The sequence below is a fragment of the Lontra canadensis genome, unplaced genomic scaffold, assembly GCF_010015895.1.
Source record: "Lontra canadensis isolate GAN:19392208 unplaced genomic scaffold, GSC_riverotter_1.0 scaffold93, whole genome shotgun sequence".
In the NCBI taxonomy this organism is placed as follows: domain Eukaryota; kingdom Metazoa; phylum Chordata; class Mammalia; order Carnivora; family Mustelidae; genus Lontra; species Lontra canadensis.
Window position 1 is genome coordinate 7192001 of NW_022631087.1, and position 23226 is coordinate 7215226.

The 23226-nt window shown below is 59.2% G+C and overlaps 1 protein-coding gene across 4 annotated transcripts; it reads left to right on the top strand.

Moving 5' to 3' along the window:
* The first annotated feature begins 716 nt into the window (after window positions 1-716).
* Window positions 717-22533, top strand: LOC116854595 (pyridoxal phosphate phosphatase). 4 transcript variants are annotated; one of them, XM_032836617.1, is made up of 18 exons: window positions 717-1032; window positions 2210-2252; window positions 2492-2596; window positions 3622-3698; window positions 4010-4121; window positions 4219-4295; window positions 4762-4906; window positions 5421-5489; window positions 5651-5741; window positions 6123-6265; window positions 7212-7323; window positions 7690-7771; window positions 7860-7940; window positions 8811-8927; window positions 9786-9883; window positions 10429-10618; window positions 11652-11746; window positions 21121-22533. In XM_032836617.1, exons 1-18 carry the CDS (start codon window positions 974-976, stop codon window positions 21435-21437), a joined length of 2013 nt encoding a protein of 670 aa, XP_032692508.1. In that variant the 5' UTR covers window positions 717-973; the 3' UTR covers window positions 21438-22533. The 4 variants fall into 4 exon arrangements, with proteins under 4 accessions (XP_032692508.1, XP_032692505.1, XP_032692506.1 ...); XM_032836614.1 differs by lacking the exon at window positions 21121-22533 and adding an exon at window positions 13074-13994 and having other exon boundaries at window positions 974-1032; XM_032836615.1 differs by lacking the exons at window positions 717-1032; window positions 2210-2252; window positions 2492-2596; window positions 21121-22533 and adding an exon at window positions 13074-13994 and having other exon boundaries at window positions 4014-4121.
* The last annotated feature ends 693 nt before the right edge of the window (window positions 22534-23226 follow it).

A 23226-nucleotide genomic window follows, 5' to 3' on the forward strand; every position in this document is an offset into this window, starting at 1 on the left:
TACTGAGCCTGGGGGATGAAAGCAGCACTCCCATCACTGCCTTACAAGAGGAAAGGCAAGGACTCCCAAAGTTCGCTGAAAGGAGGGGCTCTACAGATGGATGGACGCAACTGCTGGGGCTGGGAGGGAGCCAGGTGTCAGGGAGCTGGGAAGAAGGGTGGGCCACCCTCCTTAAAGGGATGACCGGAATAGTCGGGGTCATCTTGTCCACTCTCCAGGATGGGCAGCTGTCCGGCCCATCAGACCATTAAAGGCAGCAAGTCCCGAGTTCCAGGGACTTGTCCAAGGGAACAAAGCAGCAAGGTGGCCCCAGGAAACCAAAGTCCCCCAGCCGGTCTCCAGCAGGGGAGGACGGAGGGGTAATCTTTAGCTCAAGTTGGCCAAGAAGTCCTCTGGAGAGGGAGTCCAAGGCAGCATCCTTGGGCAAGCCCAGATGGGCCAGTACGGGCTGGAGAGGCCCGTCCTTGGCCTCTGGCTCCCAAGCGTGGAACCCTCCTTGCCTTTAAGAGGGGTGCAGAAGTTACTGAAACCCAGCGCCCTCGGGCTGGCGGGAGGGGCGGAGCCCCGAGTCCGGCCGCGCGGTGGCAGGAGCCGGCTTACCTGCTTCCCGCCACCGGGGTTGGGCGGGGCGGGGCCGGGGGGCGGGGCCGCCACACAACCTGTGGACCGCCAGGGGGCCGCCGGCGCGACCGTCGCGGGGTCCGGCCGGGGGCCTGCGGGGCGCCCGGAAGCCGGGGGCGAACGAGAAAACAAACTTGGAGAGAGGAGTGACCTGGGGGCCGGGGGCGGAGTCGCGCGCGGAGGAGGAGGGAGCGAGCGGCCGCCGGAGCGCCGCTGGCCCAGGAAGCAGAGAGCGCCGCCCACCCATCCGGGGCGAGAGCGGCGCTGCGGGCGCAGGCAGGCTGGGCCGGGGGCTGCCGGGCCCTCGCCCCCTTCCCCCCCGTGACCCCGCAGCCCCCAGCCCGCGCCCAAGATGATGAAGAGGCAGCTGCATCGCATGCGGCAGCTGGCCCAGACGGGCAGCTTGGGACGGTGAGTGTCAACCCGCTCCCTCCCAGCCCCACGCTCACCCTCGGGGACGTGGAGGGGTGGGGGAGGTCGGGGACAGCCAACCTCGAACTGGCCAGAGGTCTGCTCTCATTCCCACGCCTCTGAATGCCACCCCCACCTCTCGGCCAGAGCAGGAGGGGCAAGGCCCTTTGGGGAAGGGGGCACCCCCACCCCTTTGCCTGCCAGGGAGGATCAAGGATGCTGGGTCTTCTCCGCCTCCATGAGCCTCTTGAGCGAACGGTCTTCCCTGGCCTCACTTGTCCCCTCTGTATAATGGGGACAGCTAACCATCTCTGGTTGCCTGGAGGGGGGGAGGGGCAGCGGTCAGGGCCCTAGACTTTGGGGGAGGGGAGGAGACTAGGTCCCGGTGTGGTGTGGTGGGAGGAGGGGCCTGCTTGTCCAGCTTTGTGCCTTTCCCCCACCCTACCCGCAGCCTGGAGGCCTCCAGCTTCTCTATCTTGCTTCTGCTTTTCCCAGCCTCAGGTGGAAATATCCCTGGGCCTCTTTGCTCTCACCTACCCCACCCCCGGGGCCCCAGAACTGATGGAGTGGAGGCCAGAAGTTTGGGGAGCTCCCAGGGCCTATCATCTTTCCTCTTCCCCCTGCATTGGGAGTTTCCCATTCTCTGGGCCCCGAGGAGGGGACCGAGTGTCCAGGCTCGCATAGGCATCTGTGCCATGGGAGACTAGAGCCAGGGATTGACCATCCCCCTTGCTCTGGGCCTCAGTGTCCCCATGTGTCCCTGGGCAGAGGGCCAGGGCCTGCACACCACTCCAGTCCAGAGTCCTGTGTGTATGACAGCCCAGGAGTCTGAGATCTCACACTTCCCGTTCTTGGGGCCAGCCTGGCCTCCTCTCCCTAGGGTCAGCGCAACAGAGGCTGGGGTGGCTTCCCAACCCCGCCGCTTTGGGTTTCATCCGCCCTCTCTCAGGACAAGCCCTGGGTGGAGGAGGAAAAAGCCATGTATCCTATTCCCGCCCCCATGGAATGTGCTCCGACTGGGATGAGGCAGGCAGGCCGGCCACCCAGGGCGGGCCCAACAAGGAGAGGAGGGGCACTGGAAGCGACCAGGGTCCAGGTGCCCTCTTGAGGGGGCAGGGGGAGGCAGGGGGTTTCCTAACCTGGGTTGCCTCAGCAGAAGCTCCTCCCTCCCTCACAGCACCCCGGAGACCGCCGAGTTCCTGGGGGAAGACCTGCAGCAGGTACAAGCCTGGGCCGGCAGCGGGTGGCAAGGCAGGCCCGTGCAAGCTGTCAGCGGAGGACCCGGCCAGGACGCCATCTGGGGGGGGCCAGGCTGAGTCATTCCCCAAGCTGTTGGCCATGGGGTCTCCAGGAGGGAAGGGAAAGGTTGTTCCTGCTCTGGGAATGAACAGGGCAGGGGGTGGGAGTGGGGGGACAGCAACCTCCCACGAGCCACCAACTCTGAGCATCCCCCACCCAGGTGGAACAGCGGCTGGAGCCGGCCAAGCGAGCAGCCCACAATGTCCACAAGCGGCTGCAGGCCTGTCTGCAGGGCCAGAGCGGGGCAGACATGGACAAGCGGGTGGTGAGTGGGGGTCCCAGGAAGTTGGGGCCCGCACAGGACACCTCTACCCAATGGGAGAGTGAGGTCAGGGCTGGGGTCTCCCTGCTAGTTTGAGCCTCTGGCACACCGAGGGGGTGAAGCCTGCGCTGTCCCAAGACCCCTCGGGTACCCCACTCATGAGGCTCTGTTTCTTCCCCATCCCCTTCTCCACCATGGCCCCCGCTGCACCGATCCCCTGAGCCAAGGCCAGGCCTCTGACAGCTCCCTAACTTCTCTGTCCTGTCAGCCCCCAGAGCAGAGCAGAGCAGGCCCTCTGAACTGAGGCAGTGCCTGAGGGCTTCCTGAAGGAAGTGGCCTTTAAGCTGATACTAATACTCACTGGTATTAATCAACAGCGAGACTGTTGCTAAGCTCTGTTAGCGCATTGCCTCATGTCCCGCTGACGACACCCCTAGGAGGAGGCTGCCTTTATTAGTACTTTGTACAGATGAGGAAACGGACACAGAGAGGTAAAGTCTTGAGGTCACACAGCGCGTTAGTGGCAAAACTGAGGCTTGATCCCTGGTCTTTCTGACTCAAGCTGGGGCTCTTCCTAACTCGAGATGGGAGGGTTTTGAGCTTAGCAGTGACTAAGTGCAGAGCCACCGATGCCCTGGGGCAGGGGAAGAGCCCCGCCCCCAGGCTGCTCCCAGGGCCTCCTTTCGCCCTCCGTCCAGCTGTGTGACCTTGGGCCAGCTGCCTGCCCCCTCTGTGTGCGAGAGTACTTGGATGGTTTCCTCAGGCCCAGTTGATTGGTTTCTGGGAGGGGGAAAAGATGGGGTGGGGCTACATGGTCACAGGGAGATGCCACTCTGCCCTGCCTGGCCGTCCTCCCGTCTCCACTCCCACTTAAGACTGTGGCCCTCTTGGCTTCCCTCCTCCCCTGGCCATACCGAGAGTCTCAGCAGGGGCCCTGTCCCCAAGGAGCCCTCTGTGTGCTTAGGTGGGGTGGAGGGAGACCCGGCAAGTGAGCACGTGCTCACAGCCAGGCCCTGGCCTTCCTGCAGAAGAAGCTTCCCCTCATGGCTCTGTCCACCACGATGGCTGAGAGCTTCAAGGAGCTGGACCCTGATTCCAGCATGGGGTGAGCATGGGCCCCAACCCTCACCCAGAGGTGCCAAAGGGGGCGGATCTGGGCTGGGAGGGGGTCCAGGTGAGGAAGGGCATCCCCTGTGGAAGGATGACCAGGCTGAGGGTCAGTTAGCATCTGCGCTAGGGATAGGGGGGTGGTCAGTGTCCAGGTCAGGGAGGGTGGCCAGGCCTGGGAGGGGGGGTGCTTAGCTGAGAGATGAAGGAGAGCTAGAAAGGACAGGGAGTGATGGGGAGGGAGGAGGCCCCACCCAGTGTTTCTGCGTGGGTGTGAGGAGCTGGGCCCAATGGGTGTTGTGTCCACAGGAAGGCCTTAGAGATGAGCTGCGCCATTCAGAACCAGCTGGCCCGCATTCTGGCTGAGTTTGAGATGACTCTGGAGAGGGACGTCCTGCAGCCCCTCAGCAAGCTGAGTGAGGTGACCTTCCCCACTCCCCCCAGCCCCGCCCCCAGCCCCACCCCCTCCCCAGCCTCCTCTGCCCGCTGACCTCCACCCTCCCGGTGCCTGTACCCAGGAGGAGCTGCCAATCATCCTTAAGCGCAAGAAGAGCCTGCAGAAGCTGGTGTCGGACTGGAACACCCTGAAGAGCAGGTGGGAGCCAGAGCCCCCGGGGGAGGCTCCGCACCTTGGTCAGCCCCCATAGGAGGCCACAGAACCCACACTCGGAGGCCGTGGCAGGGCCCGCTGGCGACAGTGTGTGCCCTCGTGTACACATCTAGTCTCTGTGAACATGTGTGTGCACGTGCTCATGCTAGCTGAGGGTGACCCCCAGAGCCTAGGAGAGCCAGAAATGATCCTCCAAGATCCCAGGACTGCAGGAGGGCCCCGCCCACCACCCTGGGGGCTGGCTGGCTGCGATCACCAAGCCCGCCACCAGGGGGCGGCCTCGAGCACTCATGGTCCCCCAGACTGAAGGAGCTCAGGGCAAGTGGGGCTCTGGGATATTCATCCGTAAATCCCAGAATCCTGGGCGGTCAGGCGTACGGAAGGGACCCTTGGCTCTGGACAGGCAGTGGGGGGTACACTGACCACCCCACCTCGGGATCGTTTTTGCCAGGCTCACCCAGGCAGCTAAGAACTCAGGTGGCGGTCAGGGCCTGGGCGGCGGCACTGGCAGTTACGGTCATACGGCCACGGCCACCAAGATGGAGACGCTGAAGGAGGAGGAGGAGGAGCTGAAGAAGAGGGTGGAGTCCAGCAAGGTGAGCGGCCCTTGTGGTTCCCAGGATGGGGGTGAGGGGCAGCAAGGGTGGGTCCTGTCCCCATTTCAGGGAGGGGAAGCTCCGGGAGGTGATCTGCCTCACCCAGGGCCGCACAGCTGGCAAGCAGCGGAGGCGGGATTTGATCCCAGGGCGTGAGCCTCCGAGCTCTTGGCCTCCTGTCTATGCCGCATTCTCTGTTCCTGGGAGGCAGGGACCTGGTGTGCTGGCCGCCGTCCCCGCAGGCTTGCTGAGTGAGCCGAGGAGTGAATGGTGAAGGACATAAGCACCGCGCTAAGGGTGTGGGACCGAGATGAGGGCTAGAAGCTGTAAACATCCCTTGAGAGTTCCAGGGGGTTCCTGTGGGCCGTCCCCAAGTGCAGACCGTACCAGAGAGAGGAGACGTGACCAGGGCCCTCCACAGAGAGCTTGGACAAGTCATTCACCCCTCTGGGTCTCAGTTTCCCCTCTGGGCCCCAGCCTCACCGGTGCGAGCCCCCTCCTTTCTGTCTCCAAGGACGAGTACTTGGCCGACCTCTACCACTTTGCCACCAAGGAGGACACGTATGCCAACTACTTCATCCACGTGAGTCTCAAGACGGGGCTCCAGCCACTGGAACTCAGGGGTGGACCCCAGGGGCCACTGGGACACCCTTCCAGATGTGGGAGGGAGGGGTGTGTTCTTAGGGACTCCAGGGAGGCGTAACTTCCCTCACTACCTCTGGGGGTGCCCCGCTGTCTCCGCAGCTCATGGAGATTCAAGCTGATTACCATCGCAAGTCTTTGAGCTCGCTGGACACAGCTCTGGCTGAGCTGAGGGAGAACCACAGCCAAGCAGGTACAGACAGACGCAGGGCTCGGCCCCACACCCCCGACCCCAGCCCTACTCCAGGCCTGCTAAGAAGCTGGCAGATTAGCTCCGATGAGATTTGTGATAGAGAGGTCGTCTGCTATGTAGAGGATGGAGTGAAGGGGCAGGACTGGAGTCAGGAGACCTTTAGGAGGCAGAAGGGAGGGGACAGTGGCCTGGACTGGGGTGGCAACGGTGGAGTTGGGTGGGTTTGAGAGAGATGTTGGATGATTTCAGGATCTGTGGTGTGGGTGATTGGGTGGGAGGTGGTACCTTTGGCCAAAGCAGTAGGCTTTGAAGATGTCTAGGGGTACCCTGGCAGCCAGGGAGGGGAGGACCCTGGGCCACTGATCTGTCTCATCCCTGCAGACCCCTCCCCCTTGACGATGGCCACCCCCCTCGGGGTGTATGGGGTGCCCCTGGAAACCCATCTGCAAAATCTGGGCCGGGACATCGCCCTGCCCATCGAGGCCTGCGTCATGATGCTGCTTTCTGACGGCATGAAGGAAGAGGTGGGACCCACGGGGGCAGGTCAGGCCGGAGCCCTGGGGCCCTCCCTCTGTCCACAGCCCCCACAGGCTGCCCTGTGCTGGTGCTGTGACCCCACCATTAGAGCCCAGGTCCCCATGAGGCCACGGCCTCCTGCTGGCAAGCTGACACCACCACCCACTTGGGGATGCCCATGAGGCAGCCGCTGTGCCCTAAGGCCTTTACGTTTCTTGCTCTGTTTAGTAATCCCAGAAGCCCCTGAAGGAAGCCTTCACTGGCTCCCTTCTACAAGGGGGAGACGGAGGCCACGAGGAACATGTGCCCCGCGGCACACGGGAGGGTGTCAGTAAGGCCTGGGTCCCACCGTGCGGCCCCTGCTTCAGGCGGCCCGTGTCCATCCACTGCATCAGGCGGTCCCTGTGTGTCAGCTCCGTTCCTGAGCCCAGACCCTTAGGGGGTAGAACCTGCTCGAAGGCCGACTTAGGCTTCTTTTTTTTTTTTAAAGATTTTATTTATTTATTTGAGAGAGAGAGAGAGAGAGCATGAGAGGAGAGAGGTGAGCGGGGGAAGCAGACTCCCTGCCGAGCAGGAAGCCCGATGTGGGACTCGATCCCAGCACTCCACGATCATGACCTGAGCCAAAGGCAGTTGCTTAACCAACTGAGCCACCCAGGCGCCCCTCAGCTTAGGCTTCTTGACAGCGCTGCCTGGCCTCCTCTCTCCCTCCCACTCCTAACCAGACCCCTGTCTCCCCACCACTTTGCCAGCTTCTCCCAGATCTCCCACTTTGGGCCAAATCCTAGACCTTGAGAGCAAGGGCAGTCATGCACACCGTGGGCCCCATGCCTCCCATCAGACTGGGGGGGACACGTGCCCCATGAGGGCTGGGAGCCCACCCCAAGTGAGCCAGGGCATTCCCCCCCTGCCCACCCCTCCGTGACCCCCTGCCCATTTCCTCTCGTACCCCAGGGCCTCTTCCGTCTGGCCGCGGGAGCCTCGGTGCTGAAGCGTCTCAAGCAGACCATGGCCTCGGACCCCTGCCGCCTGCAGGAGTTCTGCTCTGACCCCCATGCTGTGGCAGGTGCCTGCTCCCAGGAGCCCCGGGAAGAGGGCCTTCCCCCCAGATCCCTTCCCCGCAGCTGCCTGGAGCACTCCCGTGGTAGTTTGGCTGAAGGCCTGGTGATGGACACCTCAGGACACACAGGGGTCCGTGGACGGGGAGGGGAGGGCTCGGTGATGACCCCCCTTGCATGCGTGGACATCTGGCTGGGAACAAGTCTGCCAGACTTCATCATTTTCTCCAAAACGCCCAGGGCCCAAAGAAATGATCAGACCTGGTCACGTCAGTGTGAACAGGGCCTGGTTCCTAACAGAGGCTGAGCGCCGAGCACCGGGGTGGAGGTGGGGGCCTCGGGAACCATGTCTGAGACCCTTGCCACCACTTCAGGTGCCCTCAAGTCCTATCTGCGGGAGCTGCCGGAGCCCCTGATGACCTTTGACCTCTATGATGATTGGATGAGGGCAGCCAGGTGAGGTGGAGGGGTGCGGTTGCTGGAGACGGTGGGCCTGCGGAGGTGGGTTCCTGGACTGGCTCACCAGGTCTCTCCCCATCCTCAGCCTGAAGGAGCCAGGGGCCCGGCTGGAGGCCCTCCAACAGGTGTGCGGCCGCCTGCCCCGGGAGAGCTTCAACAATCTCAGGTGAGCCCAAGCCCGGCCCCTCGTCCTAGGCAAGATCTCGGAAACCACAACCGAAACGGGCTAGTCATGTTTTTCCTACTAGACACTGAGCTAAATGCACTCCTAGAACCTTTGAAGCCATGCCACCTGGCTTGAAGTTCCCACCTCTGCTGCTGTGTGCCCTTGGGCAGGTGGTCTGACCTCTCTGTGCCTCCATGCCCTCATCAGGAAAACACAGAGCACACCAGTTCCTACCTCACAAGGCGGGAGGAAGATTCTCAGCTTAGCTCCACGCCCCACACATGTGTGGCACTCAGCAGGTCAACTCATTTAGCTATTAAAAAATTTTAGGGACACCTGGGTGGCTCAGTCGGTTAAGCGTCAGCCTTCAGCTCAGGTCGTGATTCCAGGGTCCTGGGATTGAGTCGCACATTGGGCTCCTTGCTTGGCAGGGAGCCTGCTTCTCCCTCTCCCTCTGCCGGCTGCTTCCCCTGCTTGTGCTCGCTCTCCCTCTCTGACAAACAAATAAAATCGCTAAAAAAAAATTTAGGGGCGCCTGGGTGGCTCAGTCATTAAGAGTCTGCCTTCAGCTCAGGTCATGATCCCAGGGTCCTGGGATCGAGCCCTGCATCGGGCTCCCTGCTCAACGGGAAGCCTGCTTCTCCCTCTCCCACTCCCCCTGCTTGTGTTCCCTCTCTCGCTGTGTCTCTCTCTGTCAAATAATAAACAAAATCTTTAAAAAAAAATTTAAAGCATCCTTTAAAGCACCCCCCAAACGGGGAACGTTTGCCACTCTTTGGAAACCCCAGGCTGAGAAAGTCTCGGGCCTCAGGGGCATCACTGGGTGTTCGTGGCCCTGTCCGTGACGGAGCCTACCTTCTGCCTCCCCAGGTACCTGCTGAAGTTCCTGGCACGGCTGGCCGAGGAGCAGGAGGTGAATAAGATGACCCCCAGCAACATCGCCATCGTCCTGGGGCCCAATCTGCTGTGGCCCCCAGAGAAAGAAGGGTGAGGGGAAGAGGGCAGTCCCCCCACCAACCACAGCCGTCTGCTACTTACTTTCCCCCTGGGCCTCAGCTTCCCCATCCTTGCAGTGGGTTGAGTTCCCCATCTCAAGGCTTGCCGTGAGCAGCGGCCCAAAGGGAACGTGGACCCCACAGGGTTTTGGAGCGAGGCGTCCCGGGTGAGAGTGATAATGGGGAGCTTGGAGTGCTGGGAGCCTGGAGATCTGGTTCTAGCCCCACCCCCTCGCCCTTCCAGAAATGCCTTCGGACATCACTCTCTGGATCTCCATTTCTTCATCTGTAAATTGGAGAGAAATTATACCGACTCTGAAGGGGTTTTGCTTTGGGAATTAGACAATGAATGGAGAAATGGTTTCCCAGCTGTAAAGTGCTATGGGAGGGGTCACAGATGGCAGAAAGATTTCATTCATTTGCTGAGGATGGTTACTCGGTAGAGGCTTCCTAGATCCCAGAACTGCGAGGGAAGGGGAACCATCCTGCCTAGTGAAGCCTGTCACAGGAGAAGGAGGGGGAACGTTGGGCCTGTGAGCGACACACTGGCCACCCACTGGTGGTCTGTGAGCTTCTTTTTTTCTGAAGATTTTATTTATTTATGTGAGAGAGAGAATGTGTGTGAGAGACAGAGAGAGCATGAGCGGTGACGAGGGAGAAGCAGACTCCCCGCTGAGCAGGGAGCATGACCTGAGTTGAAGGCAGATGCTTCATCCCCTGAGCCACCCAGGCGTCCGTCTGTGAGCTTGCTGAGAGCAGGCACTTGATCTTAGTGGGCCAGAAAGAGAATTGGGCTCGCGAAGACTTCACGAAATGGACCGCTCGCTTTTGTTGTTCCCTTTTGCTCCAGGGACCAGGCCCAGCTAGATGCGGCCTCCGTGTCCTCCATCCAGGTGGTGGGCGTGGTGGAGGCTCTGATACAGAAGGCGGACACCCTCTTCCCTGGAGGTAAAGCTCCTGCCTTTGTTTGGTTTGGTTTGGTTTGGTTTTAAGATTTTATTTATTTGAGAGAGAGAGAGAGAGAGAGAGGGAGAGAAAGCAGATCAGGGGCAGAGGGGCAGAGGGAGAGGGGGAAGTAGACCTTCCCTGTTTAGCAGGGAGCTGGATGCGGGGCTCCAGTCCCAGGACCCTGGGATCATGGCCTCAGCCGAAGGCAGACACTTCGCCCACGGAGCCACCCAGGCGCCCTAAAGTATCTGCCTTTGTGAAGGTGTCCCTCTGCGCCCTCCTCTGCCCAGCTTGGTGCCCTCCAGACTCAGTCCTTGGCAGCTCCATGAACTCAGCTAGGAGACGGGGAGCAAATTGCTTCTCTGTGAGCCTCAGTGTCTCATCTGTAAAATGGGCATGATCCTGCCTACCTTGCGGGATTATTGTGAGGCTCGTGTGGGAGCGGGAAGGTGAAACATGGTCCATGGAGTGTCAGGGGAAAGGGAAGGCGGTCCTGACACTGGCTGAGGTCCTGGAATTTAAGCCATGCTTCCTTCTGTCCGCAGACATCAACTTCAACGTGTCAGGTCTGTTCTCAGCTCCTGACTCCCAGGACAAGGTCAGCCACAGGCCAGAGGCTGAGGAGCTTCCAACGATTGCTGTGGCCGCCCCAGGCCCTGCTCCGCCCCCGGCCCCTGCCCCTGCCCCAGCTCCGGCCCCCGCCCCTGCCCCAGCCTCAGCAGCTACCAAGGAAAGGTAAGGACTGACAGATATGAATGACCCCCGTCTTTGCCCGAAGACATCAGCCTGAGGCATCATCTCAGGGCTTCCGACAATACTTTAGGAAATGCAATTATTGTATTTTCATCCCAAATATCAGGTTTCCCCATTTGGAGGGGGTGGGATGGAGACTTGGAAGCGATATTCCTCCCTGCCTCTGATGTGTTCCCTCGTTCGTCATATGGCTTTTTACTGAGCACCTACTGTGTGCCTGGCACTGTTTGGGGTCCTGGGGATTTAGGGAACGAGGGTGCTAGTTAGCTGGAACTTGTAAATACCTTCCAGTCTTCTCTTTGAGCCTTTCGATCTGGAAGGGCTGTGTGGTCCCCTGGAAGTACCCTGGCGCTGTGCCAAGCAGGCATGGCTTGTTATTGCACAGCGGGGGCCCAAACTGAGATTTTCCCTAGATGAGCAAGGCAGACAAAGGTGGCCCTTAGCGCTTGCTTTCCCAGGGCAGGGGAGAGAGAGTCACCAAGCCCACCGACAGATGGATGCTGTCATGCCGGACAGTGACTTGTGCCCTCGTAGGAGAGGGGAGCAGGTTGGGGAGCTGGACTGGGCGGTTGCTTTAATGCAGGATCCCTAAGAGGAGCCAGTGAGCAGAGAGCAGGAGGGAGCCAGGAATGAGCCGTGGCCTCCCCTTCCGCTTCTCAGCCACTCTCTGGCTTCTAGTGGCTAGAACATCCAGTGATGTTCAGATGGGGCTTAAAAGCCCATACAGGCCCTGCGCTCTGCCCACCTTCCTGGCCCACGGGACTCCAAGGACCCTGTCACAGTGTCACACAGAAACCAGGGCTTCCCTAGACGCAAATCCTGGCCAAAGCCAGAAGCATCCTCTGGGGGAGAGGGGGTCAGCCTGGGGACAGATCCCAGGCCCAGCCACAAGGTGGTGGGGAACAAGTCCTGGGAGAACCCAAACTCAGCCTATTGGCTGAGAGTCTCCCCAAGATTCCAGGAGACCTCCTGGGAGGTGGCCAGGCCTGACCCTGACCCTGTTCTTCCTTCCTAGGGCAGAGTCTGAGGTGCCCCCCAGACCAGCCTCCCCCAAGGTCAGTAGGAGTCCCTCAGAGGCGGCCACTCCAACGGAGGACATGGCTCGAAAGAGTAAGTTGGCTTGGGGAGGGAGAGGGGAAAGGAGGTGGGCAGGGAGAGGGGCTATGTTTTCAGACAGCTGGTGAGGCCAGGAGTCCAGATGGCCAAGAGCTCAGGTTTGCTGGCTGGCACTCTGGGTTCAGATTCCAGCTCTGTGACCCTGGGCAGGTGACTTCACCGGGTCTGCCCTTCCTCCCCTGCGTCATGGAACAAGACCCACATCTGCCTTGTAGGGCTGTTTGTTAAACGCTGCTGCCTGACTCTACCCGGCACACAGCTCATGCTCCGTGAAGCTTAGCCATCTCGGGGTGGGTGGCTGAGGGGTCCAGTCCGTCAAGAAGTCCAGAGAGCGGAGCAAAGACGAGGGAACGTGGGGTGGAGGCTTCCAAGGGCAACGAAGGGAGGGGAGGCAGTGGTAGTGAGAAGAATTTTGGAATTCCTCTGCATCCCTGTGGTGCCCACACCTGTTGACTTGGCGTAACGCCAAGGCCCAGGGTTCCGATGGGGAGTCACTGCCAGGGACCAGGACACTTGGGAGGGCCCAACCAGCCCATGAGGCCCTGGAGTTTTCTACCTGGGGGTACAGTGTAGAGCCAGGAGCAGCCGTCAGGGCCTCTGGACCAGCAGGAGTTGACAAGTCACAGAGGGACTGTCCTGCAGGATGGGGCATCTAGGGATACATGTGCACTGGGGCACCGCACTTCAGGGGCCCGAAGGTTCTCGTGCCAGCCCTGGGAAGTCCAGGCTTGCCTCCCATCTCACTGATGAGGAAACTGAGGATCCAGGGGGCATGATTTGCCCCAAACCCACAGTGAGAGTGAGTGGAGGTGAGGCTAGGACCAGAGTCCAGGCCTCCTGCCCTCTCAGCCATCTCATGAGGTTGGAACTGTGCAGTGGGATCTCTGAAAACTGGGCTGGGGGGCTTCTGGTGGGCTCCCAAGAGGCGAGCAAGACCCCAGAGTCAGGGGGGATAGCCAGCACTTCTTTGTTCAACAAATACGTATGGATATCCACTCTGTGCCCCCAACACTGGGCTAGGTGACCCCACACAGGACGGCCTCTTTCCGTTTACCTGCTCCTCAGGGAGTCAAGCAAAATAAAAGCGGACATGCTCCCTTTGGAGGGCAGCGAGTCCTATGAAGAATGTACAACAGGAAACTATGACAGTACCTAGAGTGGGACGGGGGAAAGGGAACTCTAGAGAGGGTGAGACCTGTGGAGGGAGGGCTAAGTGAGGAGGAGCCAACCGTGGAATAGAGTTCCTGGCAGAAGGAATGGCAGATACAAAGGTCCTGAGGTGGATGCCTAACCATCTCCCCACCCCATCCTTCCTCCACAGCCAAGCGCCAAGCGCCGGCCCGGCCCACCATGCCGCCCCCCCAGGTCTCCAGCACACGCTCCTCCCCTCCAGCCCCACTCGCGCCCCCTGGCTCTAGCAGTCCTGTGACCCCCCAGGCTCTGCCCCGCCGTCTGGTGGGGGGCAACCTCCGGGCCCCCACAGTGCCACCCCCATTGCCCCCCAATCCTCCTCAGCCCGCCCGGCGCCAGAGCCGGCGTTCACCAGCCTCCCCGAGCCCGGCCTCCCCTGGGCCAGCCTCCCCCAGCCCTGGTGCAAATGTGCAGGTGGACCTGGGGGCGGACCCAGAGGACGGAGTGGCCCCTGAGGCTGTAGTCAGGGCCTCTACTCCCCCCACTATCCCCCCTCAACCCCGGCCCAGGAGCCTCGCCTCGGAGACTGACTGAGCCTGCCGCTCCTCAGCAACAGCCCCTCAGCATTTCCTCCCTCCTACCTGTCCCCCCCAGGACACGGCCCTCACCCTTTCCCGGGCTGGGGGCCTTCAGCCTTTGCATACAAGTGCCTCGGTGCCCGCTGGGTCGGCCCCCATGGCAAGGAGGACTCAGGACAGTCCTCCGCTTCCAGACCCTTTCCTCTGCAGCTGCCCTGGACTTGGGGGGGGCCCTCACCCGACTCCCAGCTCTCTGGCAGGGTCCCCAGGGAGCCGCCAGAAGGAAGGAGGGGCTTGCCTGCTCCTACAGGACTGTTATTTTTCTCTTGCCAACGTATTGTTTTTAAGGCTGGCAAATAAATTATTTTGGACAAAACTGGAGCAGCTGCCCCCATGATCGTCGGTTTTTTCCTTTCTGCCCTCAAAATAAAGAAGCCACTTGCGTGAAAGGGAAGATATTCCCTCTTCTTTGCTCCCTTCCATCTTTCCTGTCTGAAATAAAAAGGGCCAGCGTTTTCAGCGCTTACTCTGTGCTCTCCCCCGTGCTTTTCCGTGCGTGGTTTTTCCATAGAACCCTCTCCCACGGAAGTAAATCCCATCACCTTTGACTGGTTGAGTAGAGACTGAGGCTCAGAAAGCGACCTGCCAGGCACACAGCAAGTGAGGCACGGACGTGGAATCAGGACCCAGGTCTCCCTGATTCCAGAGCCTGGGTCCGTCACTCACAGCCCGAGCAATCCACTTCTTGGTGCTCTGGGAAACTGGACAGCAATCTCCACCCCAGAAGTGTCTTGAGGATTACATGAGACGTTCCCGTAAAGGCCCGAGCACCAACTTTGCACACACAAGTGCCCTGTAAACGTTGGCCGCTGTGGATGTCAGTGCCCCCAACTTCCGCTGTTCCCAGAGTGGGGACAGGTAAGGCTTCCTCAAGGAGCAGAGCTGGATCTGTCTGCAGACCACGGTGGCTGCTCGGTGCGGGAACCTGGGCCAGACCCCCAGCTCAGCCCTATGCCCAAGGAGGTCCTGGGAACAGACATGCAGGAGAGCTGACAGTCAGAATCAAGTATAATGGCACTGGGAGCCCACGTCAAGCCAGTTAGGGGCCGACCGGCTAACCCAGACTATGTGTGGAGGGCACAGGAAGGCTTCATGGAAGAGGTGTTTCAAAGAGTCTTTTAGGGGCGCCTGGGGGCCTCAGCCGTTAAGTGTCTGCCTTCAGCTCAGGTCGTGATCTCAGGGTTCTGGGATGGAGTCCCGCATCATCAGGCTCCCTGCTCGGCGGGAAGCCTGCTTCTCCCTCTCCTACTCTCCTTCCTTGGGTTCCCTCTCTTGCTCTCTCTCTGTCAAATAAGTAAAATCTTTAAGGAAAAGAAAAAAAAAAGTCTTTTAGGAGTTGTCCAGGTGAAAAAGGGAAGAAGGAAGAACATTCCAAGCTAAGGAAAGCACGTGAGACAGAAGCAAAAGGCCAGGGCATAGGGGAACAGGAATTATTTGAGCCTCAGAGAGGGGGGACAGGGTGGCTTTTCGCAGGTCTTTGGAGCTCTGGTTGCTCCTGGAGGCCAGGTTTTCAGCGCCTTCTCAGAGGTTGGCTGGCAACTTGGAATTGTGACACAAGCCTCCCCAGATGGGGACCAAGGCAGCCAAGTCACCCCAATCGCTGTCTTGGGCAACTGGGTCTTCTGTCCCCCTCCATCCCCTCCCATCCCCAGGGTGCTGAGTGACAGGCTGCCTCTAGCAGCTTGGTGACCCCGTGCCTCTCCACCCTGGCCGGGGGTGTTTAAAAAAAAGCCCAAAATATCTCGGCCCCACCCAAAACAAATCAGAATCTCTGGGGTGCAGCTACGCTTTGGTATTTTTTTAAAAATATTTTGTTTATTTATTTGTCAGAGAGAGAGAGAGAGAGAACACACAAGCAGGGGGAACAGCAGGCAAAGGGAGAAGCAGGCTCCCTGCTCAGCAGGGACCCCGATGCAGGACTCAATTCCAGAACCCTGGAATCATGACCTGAGCTGAAGGCCGACACTTAACCAATTGAACCACCGAGGCGTCCCCACGCTTTGGTATTTTTAAAACGCATTTGTCAAAGTCATCCAGCCGTGCATTTAAGATCTGCGCATCCTACTTGTATGTAAATTATCTCTGAAAATACAAGTTCCCCAGGGGGACTCTACCAGCCAGCGCGGAGAACGACTGGTCTAGGCCAGGGACCCTGGCGTTTGAGAAGACACTTCGTGCCTCTTTCCTATCATCATACCAAAACGCTTCTCTGGACTTTGCTCAGAACTGAAGCGTCCAGGGTTCAGAGGGCAATGAGATTTGACCCAAAGGCAACAGCTCCCTTAGCATCTCTGCTTCCCCCCAGCAACCAGCTCTCCGAAGCTTCTGATTGGCTGGGGGACGCAAGGGCGGCTAATCGCTCCAGATTTTCTATTCGTAACTCTTTATTGGCCAAGAGGAACGGCAGTCCGTCCTGTAATTGGCCAGTCGGGGTCGAAACTCGGCGGCGACTGGCCTAGCCGACTTTGGGGACGAGGCGAGGGCTAGGTCTTCATTGGTCCCCTCCCCTCGGCGGCGGCCGAGATTTACCCTTTATTCCAGGTTCCGTTAGGTCGAGGCCGCGCTCCTCTCCGAGGTGCTTGCCCCCATTGGCCCGCGGGCCAGGCCGTGACTCCGCCCCCCCGGCCCTTCCGGCGTGCCGATTGGCCGCCGCGGGGCACGGGGCGGGCTGCGGGCCGGCGCGCCGTGCCCGCGGAGGGCGAGCGGCGCGGTGCGGGAGTGCGGGCGGCCAGCCGGCTGCATGGCGCGCTGCGAGCGGCTGCGCGGCGCGGCCCTGCGCGACGTGCTGGGCCGGACGCAGGGGGTCCTGTTCGACTGCGACGGGGTGCTGTGGAACGGCGAGCGCGCCGTGCCGGGCGCCCCGGAGCTGCTGGAGCGGCTGGCGCGGGCCGGCAAGGCGGCGCTGTTCGTGAGCAACAACAGCCGGCGCGCGCGGCCCGAGCTGGCCCTCCGCTTCGCGCGCCTCGGCTTCGGGGGGCTGCGCGCGGAGCAGGTGTTCAGCTCCGCGCTGTGCGCCGCGCGCTTGCTGCGCCAGCGCCTGCTCGGGCCGCCGGGCGCGCCAGGCACCGTGTTCGTGCTGGGCGGCGAGGGGCTCCGCGCCGAGCTGCGCGCCGCGGGGCTGCGCCTGGCGGGGGACCCCCGCGAGGACCCGGGCGCCGCCCCGCGCGTGCGCGCCGTGCTCGTGGGCTACGACGAACACTTCACCTTCGCCAAGCTGAGCGAGGCGTGTGCGCACCTGCGTGACCCCGACTGCCTCCTCGTGGCCACCGACCGCGACCCGTGGCACCCGCTCAGCGATGGCAGCCGAACCCCCGGTGAGCGCGGGGCTGGCAGGGAAACCGAGGTGGGGTGGCGACCTGCGCTTTCCCTTCCACGCCTAGGGGAGAGGGGCGAGGAGGGGGTGTCTACAGGTGACAGGTGGGGACCTGGAGAGACGCGAAGGCAGGTCCCACCCTGCAAGAGCCCGGGCGAGCTTTGTCATGGCCACGTCTGTTAATTCTTGAAACTGCCACCACTGGAGGGGCAGCAGAAGGGCCCTATACGGCAGCTGAGAAAACTGAGGCCTGTTGTGGTTCAGGGGGTTGCAGGCAGATACCCAGCCCTTGCTTTCCTGAACCCGTCTCAGGGACCCCTGTCATTTTGTCCCCCTCACTAATCAGGGGTTGAGGCCGGAGGATTGGAAACAGCCTGAAAGGAGGGTGTCCCCCGCCCCGTTGAGCTGTTGGAACACCACTGGCAGCCGCTGATTGTAGGTGGGTGTGTGATGAGCATGGGGAGGTGGATGGAGTTTGACCTGAGTTCCAGTTCCAGCTCCAGGGCTCAGTAATCTGAAGTTACATAACCTCAGAGCATCGCTGTCCTGGGTGTAAAATGGGAAGGCTCACCATGCCAGTTTCCTCCCAGGGGAGAGTGATCAGGGTTACTGCCAGGCACATAGTAGGTGTGGGTTGTACCCAGACCCCTCTTCTATTATTACAGTTTCGTGAAGTACCTTGCGGTTTGTTCTTAGTTCCAAATTACTCCGGAAGTGTCCCATTTCTGGGTTAAAGAAACTGAGGCCAAGAGAGGGGACTTGAGCTGCCCAAAAACAGGAGGACCTGAACTTGGCTCTTGTGGCCACCCCACCCCCATCCAAGGCACCCTTTACTGCTGTCATCTGGGTATTCAGACCTTCAGAGGATGCAAGAGCAGGTGGAGGCTCCCACATTTTGGAGGGTTTGAGTTAGTCAAGAACGGATGGTAGCAGCAGCTAACTGCCCGGGGTAAGTGTGTGTGGACAAGTCAGTGCCCCAGCCTGTAGGCTGAGGGTGGGGACAATCTCCATCACGCCCTCCTTGCTGGCCCCCGATTTAGACTGTCACTGATATCAAATCCTGGGGGAGCGGGTCTGGTATTGACAGAGGAATAGACATGGTATTGTGATGGGGTGGCAAGGAGGGCCTAGAGTCAGGCGGATATGAGAAGGGTTCCTGGAGGAGGCATCCTGCAGGGCAGGGCAGTAGGGGATGAAATGTGGAGCCGGGCATGGGCCATGGCAGAACCAATTCCAGGCCGAGAATCTATAATTCTAGGCTAGTTCTGTCCTTGATTTGTTGCAGACATACTTGCTGCATATTCTGGTCTCCCCAAAAATCCAAGCTGAGGGCTCTGGTCAGGGCTTTCTGCTGTCGCAGCTGCTGCCTGTCCTGGGCCATGCTGTGAAAAGCGAGTTTCTCCCTGAAGGCTTCAAAGTTCGGGTTAAGACTGTGGGTTAAGAGGACCCCCACTCAGGAAAGGTGGTTGGAGGAGCGGGGGACTGGCCAGGCCCTGCCCATATGCCTCCGCCCCTTTCATCTCGGTCCCCACCTGCTGTGTCGCACAGGCCCTGTTGATCTTTCCCACGACCTAGAGGGGGTGGTAGAAGCTTAGCTATAACGCGGATGTCCTGTTTGTACAAAGCTGAGTGATGTGGCTTTGAAACAGTGGTATAAAAATATTAATAAAGGCCCCGATATGCATAAAATCTGAAAGAATGCAAGTCTCTCACCCCAATGCCTCCATCCCCTTCCCCTGTGGGTCTCCTAAATTGTATGTTTACCCTCTTGCCACATGGCAGCCACTTGAACTGGCAAATAGAAGTGCCTGGTATCTTAGAAAGATGTCACCACCAAAACTTGTCGGCCTTGGATTACAGGATGTTGTTGTTGTTGTTGTCTAAAGATTATATTTTAGGGGCGCCTGGGTGGCTCAGTGGGTTAAGTCTCTGCCTTCTGCTTGGGTCATGATCTCAGGGTCCTGGCATCGAGTCCTGCATTAGGCTCTCTGCTCAGCAGGGAGCCTGCTTCCCCCGCCCCCTCTGTCTGCCTCTCTGCCTACTTGTGATTTCTCTCTCTCTCTGTCAAATAAATAAAGAAAATCTTAAAAAAAAAAAAAAAGAAGATTTTATTTTAGAGAGAGCATAAGAGCAGGGAATGGGCAGAGGGGGCGGGGCAGAAGCAGGGGGAAAGGGAGACCAGACTCTCGATTGAGCACAGAGCTGGACATGGGGCTTGATCTCACAACCCTGAGATCATGACCTGAGCTGAAACCAAGAGTCAGACGCTTAAGTGAGCCTCGCAGGCGCCCCACATTACAGCATGTTCAGTGAAGTAGCATAACGGTGGTCTGAGGACAGAGCTATGTTCTTAGATGCTCCTGCTAGGATGCTCACTCCCCGAGGGTTGACACGGTGTCCCTCACACTGCTCTATGCCCAGTGCCTAGCAAAGTGCCTGGCGTGTAGTTGGACCTCAGTAAATATTAGCCGAGCGGATAAAGTGGGACATGGGGGGCGCCCAGGGTGATCAGCTCCATGGTGGTGGGAGAGGACGTTGCTGACGCAACTGAGACCATTCTGGAGGTGAGAAAAACACTTTGGGGTGACTCACTTGAGCCCTACCCATCCTGGAAGGAATTTCTAACCAACAGGGCAAATGGCTTTTCTTCCCTACCCACTTATCGAGAAAACAAACAAGCAAGCTCTAGGTCAGATGTCAGGCAGAACCTCCCAGCAGAGTTGCCCTGGGTCAGCTCGTGACCTAAGTCAGATCGTGACCTGATCTCATGACACTGGGGAATTTCCCCCTCCTCGTGTGGAGGCTGGGCATGCCGAGGCTTCTTGCTATTTGTGCCCGCTCTTCTGTAACTTTGACTTAATGCCACGGAATGTCCTTCCCTGTGAAGGGAGACAAGACCCAGAGCATTCGGGGGTCTGCCCCGTGTTGTACTGATGAACGTTTGATAACTGGGGTAGGGGGGAGAGGGACTTGATCTATACCATTTCCCAATCTCTGTGGTGATAGCCAGGTTCAAGTCGGCAACATTAAGTCACTGAATGTGGAGTTGGGAAGATCTGTGCACAGCATTATATGTATTTCCATCATTATAGATGTAAAGAAACTCCAGAGCATAGATAATGGCAAAATACTTAGGAAGTAATGAGCTTTGAGACTTTATTATCTTTATTTTAAACATAATTAGACCATCAGTTTATATAAGTTGACTTTTCATAGTGGCTTTCACAACAAGCTCATGAAATCCCTGAAAATGAAACATTCGGCACTCCCAAGCCAGGACAAGCTGGCCCAGTACATGACTGGGTCGGACGCACCTGAGCACGTACCCTGTCTCTCCCATTATGAGGCTGCGCGACCCTGGATAAGTTACTTAATGGCACTGAGCGGTCAGCTTTCCTATCTGTAAAGTGGGCTTCTGGGAGCAGCCAGCACAGCCCCTGGTGCGTTAGAATGTGCTCAGTAAATTGTGATCATCATCATCATTTGTTCAGGGACATTAATGTGAAGGCTGAAACTTGCGGCACAAGGACGGGCCTGTGGGACGGACACAGTGGACTTATTGTGCAGGGGGCCGCACGGTCCTGGGCTGAGAGTCAGGACTGTCCTTTTCTAAACAGTCTTCCTATTGTTAAACACTTGGGCGCATTCACAGTTTTGCTTATTATAGCTACTGGGGCCACGGACATCCTCAAGCATGTCGCTTTTTGTCTCCAGCTTGAATTCTCTCCGTGTGATCACTTTCCCAGCCACCAAGGCTGACTGGGGCCGGGGCATGAGCATTCCTGTGCCATGCCACGTTCTAAAAGAGCTGTGCCCATCTCTGCAGCCAGGAGCCCCCATTCTCGCAGCAGCAACCACAGCTCCTGTTTCCCAAGCACTTGCCCCTTCAATGCCCACAGCACCTCTTTGAACGTAGGCCTGACTTGGATCCCCCTGTTCCAAGCAAGGACTGACTAAGCTAAGCCCAGTTACACACCGTATGGCTCATTCAGCCCCTGCAGGGCCATATTAGAGATGGGGAAACTGAGGCACGGAGAAGCACAATGGCTGGCCGAAGAAGGGTGGAGATGATGAGGTCTGAACTCAGGCAATTCGTTGCAGGGTCTGTACCTATACTTAGCGCCATGCTAAGCCTTGGAAGACTTTTGACTCATTTCGGTGCCTCCTCTAACCCCCCATGCCAAGCCGCCTCCCTGGAAGTCCAGCGTCCGAGCCTGGCTGCCCCTCCCCCCCCCCGCCCCGCCCCGCTGCCACTGGGTACTGACCGCGTCTCCATCTCCCTGCAGGCACCGGGAGCCTGGCTGCTGCAGTGGAGACGGCCTCGGGCCGCCAGGCCCTGGTGGTGGGCAAGCCCAGCCCTTACATGTTCGAGTGTATCACCGAGCACTTCAGCGTGGACCCCGCCCGCACGCTTATGGTGGGCGACCGCCTCGAGACCGACATCCTCTTTGGCCACCGCTGTGGCATGACCACGCTGCTCACGCTCACGGGCGTCTCCCGCCTGGAGGAGGCCCAGGCCTACCTGGCGTCCGGCCAGCACGATCTCGTGCCCCATTACTATGTGGAGAGCATCGCGGACTTGATGGAGGGGTTGGAGGACTGAGCCCATGTGACCGGCACTGCAGCCCCATCCCTCCCCAACCCTGATCCTGTAGATGGAGGCAAGAGGCCAAGAGCTGCAGGCTCCCGGGCCCCGTTTTCTGCAGCCTGGTGGGGTTGGGACCCAGGGAAGGTGTTAGGGCCCTCGCATCCCCTCCCCGTGGTGGCTGGGCACTCTGCTGTTCCGGAAGCTGTCTGCCCCATCATCCACCAGTTCGCACCGGCCTGACCCAGCCAGGTGGCCTTATTTCCTCCCCTGTGACCTCCCCTCTTGGAAATCTGGGCCTTGATGTTCACTGAAGATTTCCCCCAACCCTGAGCACTTAACCCCCTACGCCCTCCCAGACTGGGGTGAGGGGGGCGGGGTTTGCCTCTAGAGTTGTACCTGCCCCTCCAGCGGCCTTGGGTTCCTGTCGACCAATCAGAGGCCTAGGTAACCAACCTGCGCCCTGAATGGACCAATCAGAAGGCTAAATGAGAGTGACTCATCGATGGGTCTGTCCTGAAGGGTTTCATTGGGAACCCAAGTGACAATGACCCTTTGATGTTCTGGAGCCCAAGCGGACCAGTCAGAAGGCTAAGTGACAATGCGCCTTTCATGTCCCTGGTCCTGAGTTAGACCAAGCAGAACACCAGGTAATAATGACCCGTTGGTCTCTTAAATCCTGAAGAGAACCATCCAGAAACGGGAGACACCGTGGTCCCTTGACGATCTGGATCTCACTGGACCAGCTATGGGTCCAGATGTCTGTCCGTAAGGGTCCAAGGGCTGAAGACACCCCTCCGCAAAGGCGGTGATCCTGGGGTCCACACAGTGGCTCTGCGGGGGTCTGTAATGGAGCGCCCCGCCCTTCCCTGATGATGGTACCGGTTCAGCGTAGACGCTGGCCATGGCTCCAGAGGGCGGGGCTTTCGTGTCCCTCCCTGTGCCATCTGTGTTTGCTGTGCCACCTGCCCCGAATGCCCACCCCCCTATTTATTTATTTATTTGTTTATTATCGTGTGCCAGTGATGGTGGGAGTGGGGGCTGGGCCTTCCCACCGCTTCCACCCCTGTTGTAACCCGTCCTCCCGTACTTAATAAAGTGCGAGCGGAATGTCTGTGTGGGCTCCCGTGTGTGCGTGTGGGCAGCACTGCGGGAGGAGGACCCCCTGCCCATGCCCGGTCTGCACAGACCTGGCCCAGTGCTCCTTTCCCCTGCGGGAAATGACCCACCGCAGGCCCAGAGCATTTTCTGTTTGTAGTACTTACTGCCCTAACCCCACGGCGCTCTGGGCCTCGCCGGGGCTTTAGATACCCATGTGTTTCAGGCCTTCAGAAGACAGCGAGCTTGTCTTATTCGGCTCATTTTACCACTTGGGGAAGGAGGATTAGAAATGGCGGCGTTAGGGGGCGCCTGGGAGGCTCAGTTAGTTAAGGGGTCCATGATCTAGGCTCCGGTCTTGATCTCAGGGTCGTGAGTTCAAGCCCTGCTACTTAAAAATGATGGATACTCTAGGAATGTGGGGTTAACTTACACAGCGACACACATCTAGAAAGCGTGATCTCCCGAGGCAGGATTTGAACTGGAGTCGGCTGATCCATGAGGGGGCAGCTCCCACTCTGCCTAGACTGACAGGGAATGATTCTGGAAATGTTTCTCACTTTTAAAGAAGTCTCTGGATGGAGGAAGGAAGCATTCTTCTGGGCTTTGGGTGTGGAAGCTGTTGCAGCCATTCTGTGATCATGAGGCCAACCCCACATACTTCTCCCCTCACGCCTCTGCTTCAGGTGGCAGAGCAGGAAGATGGGAA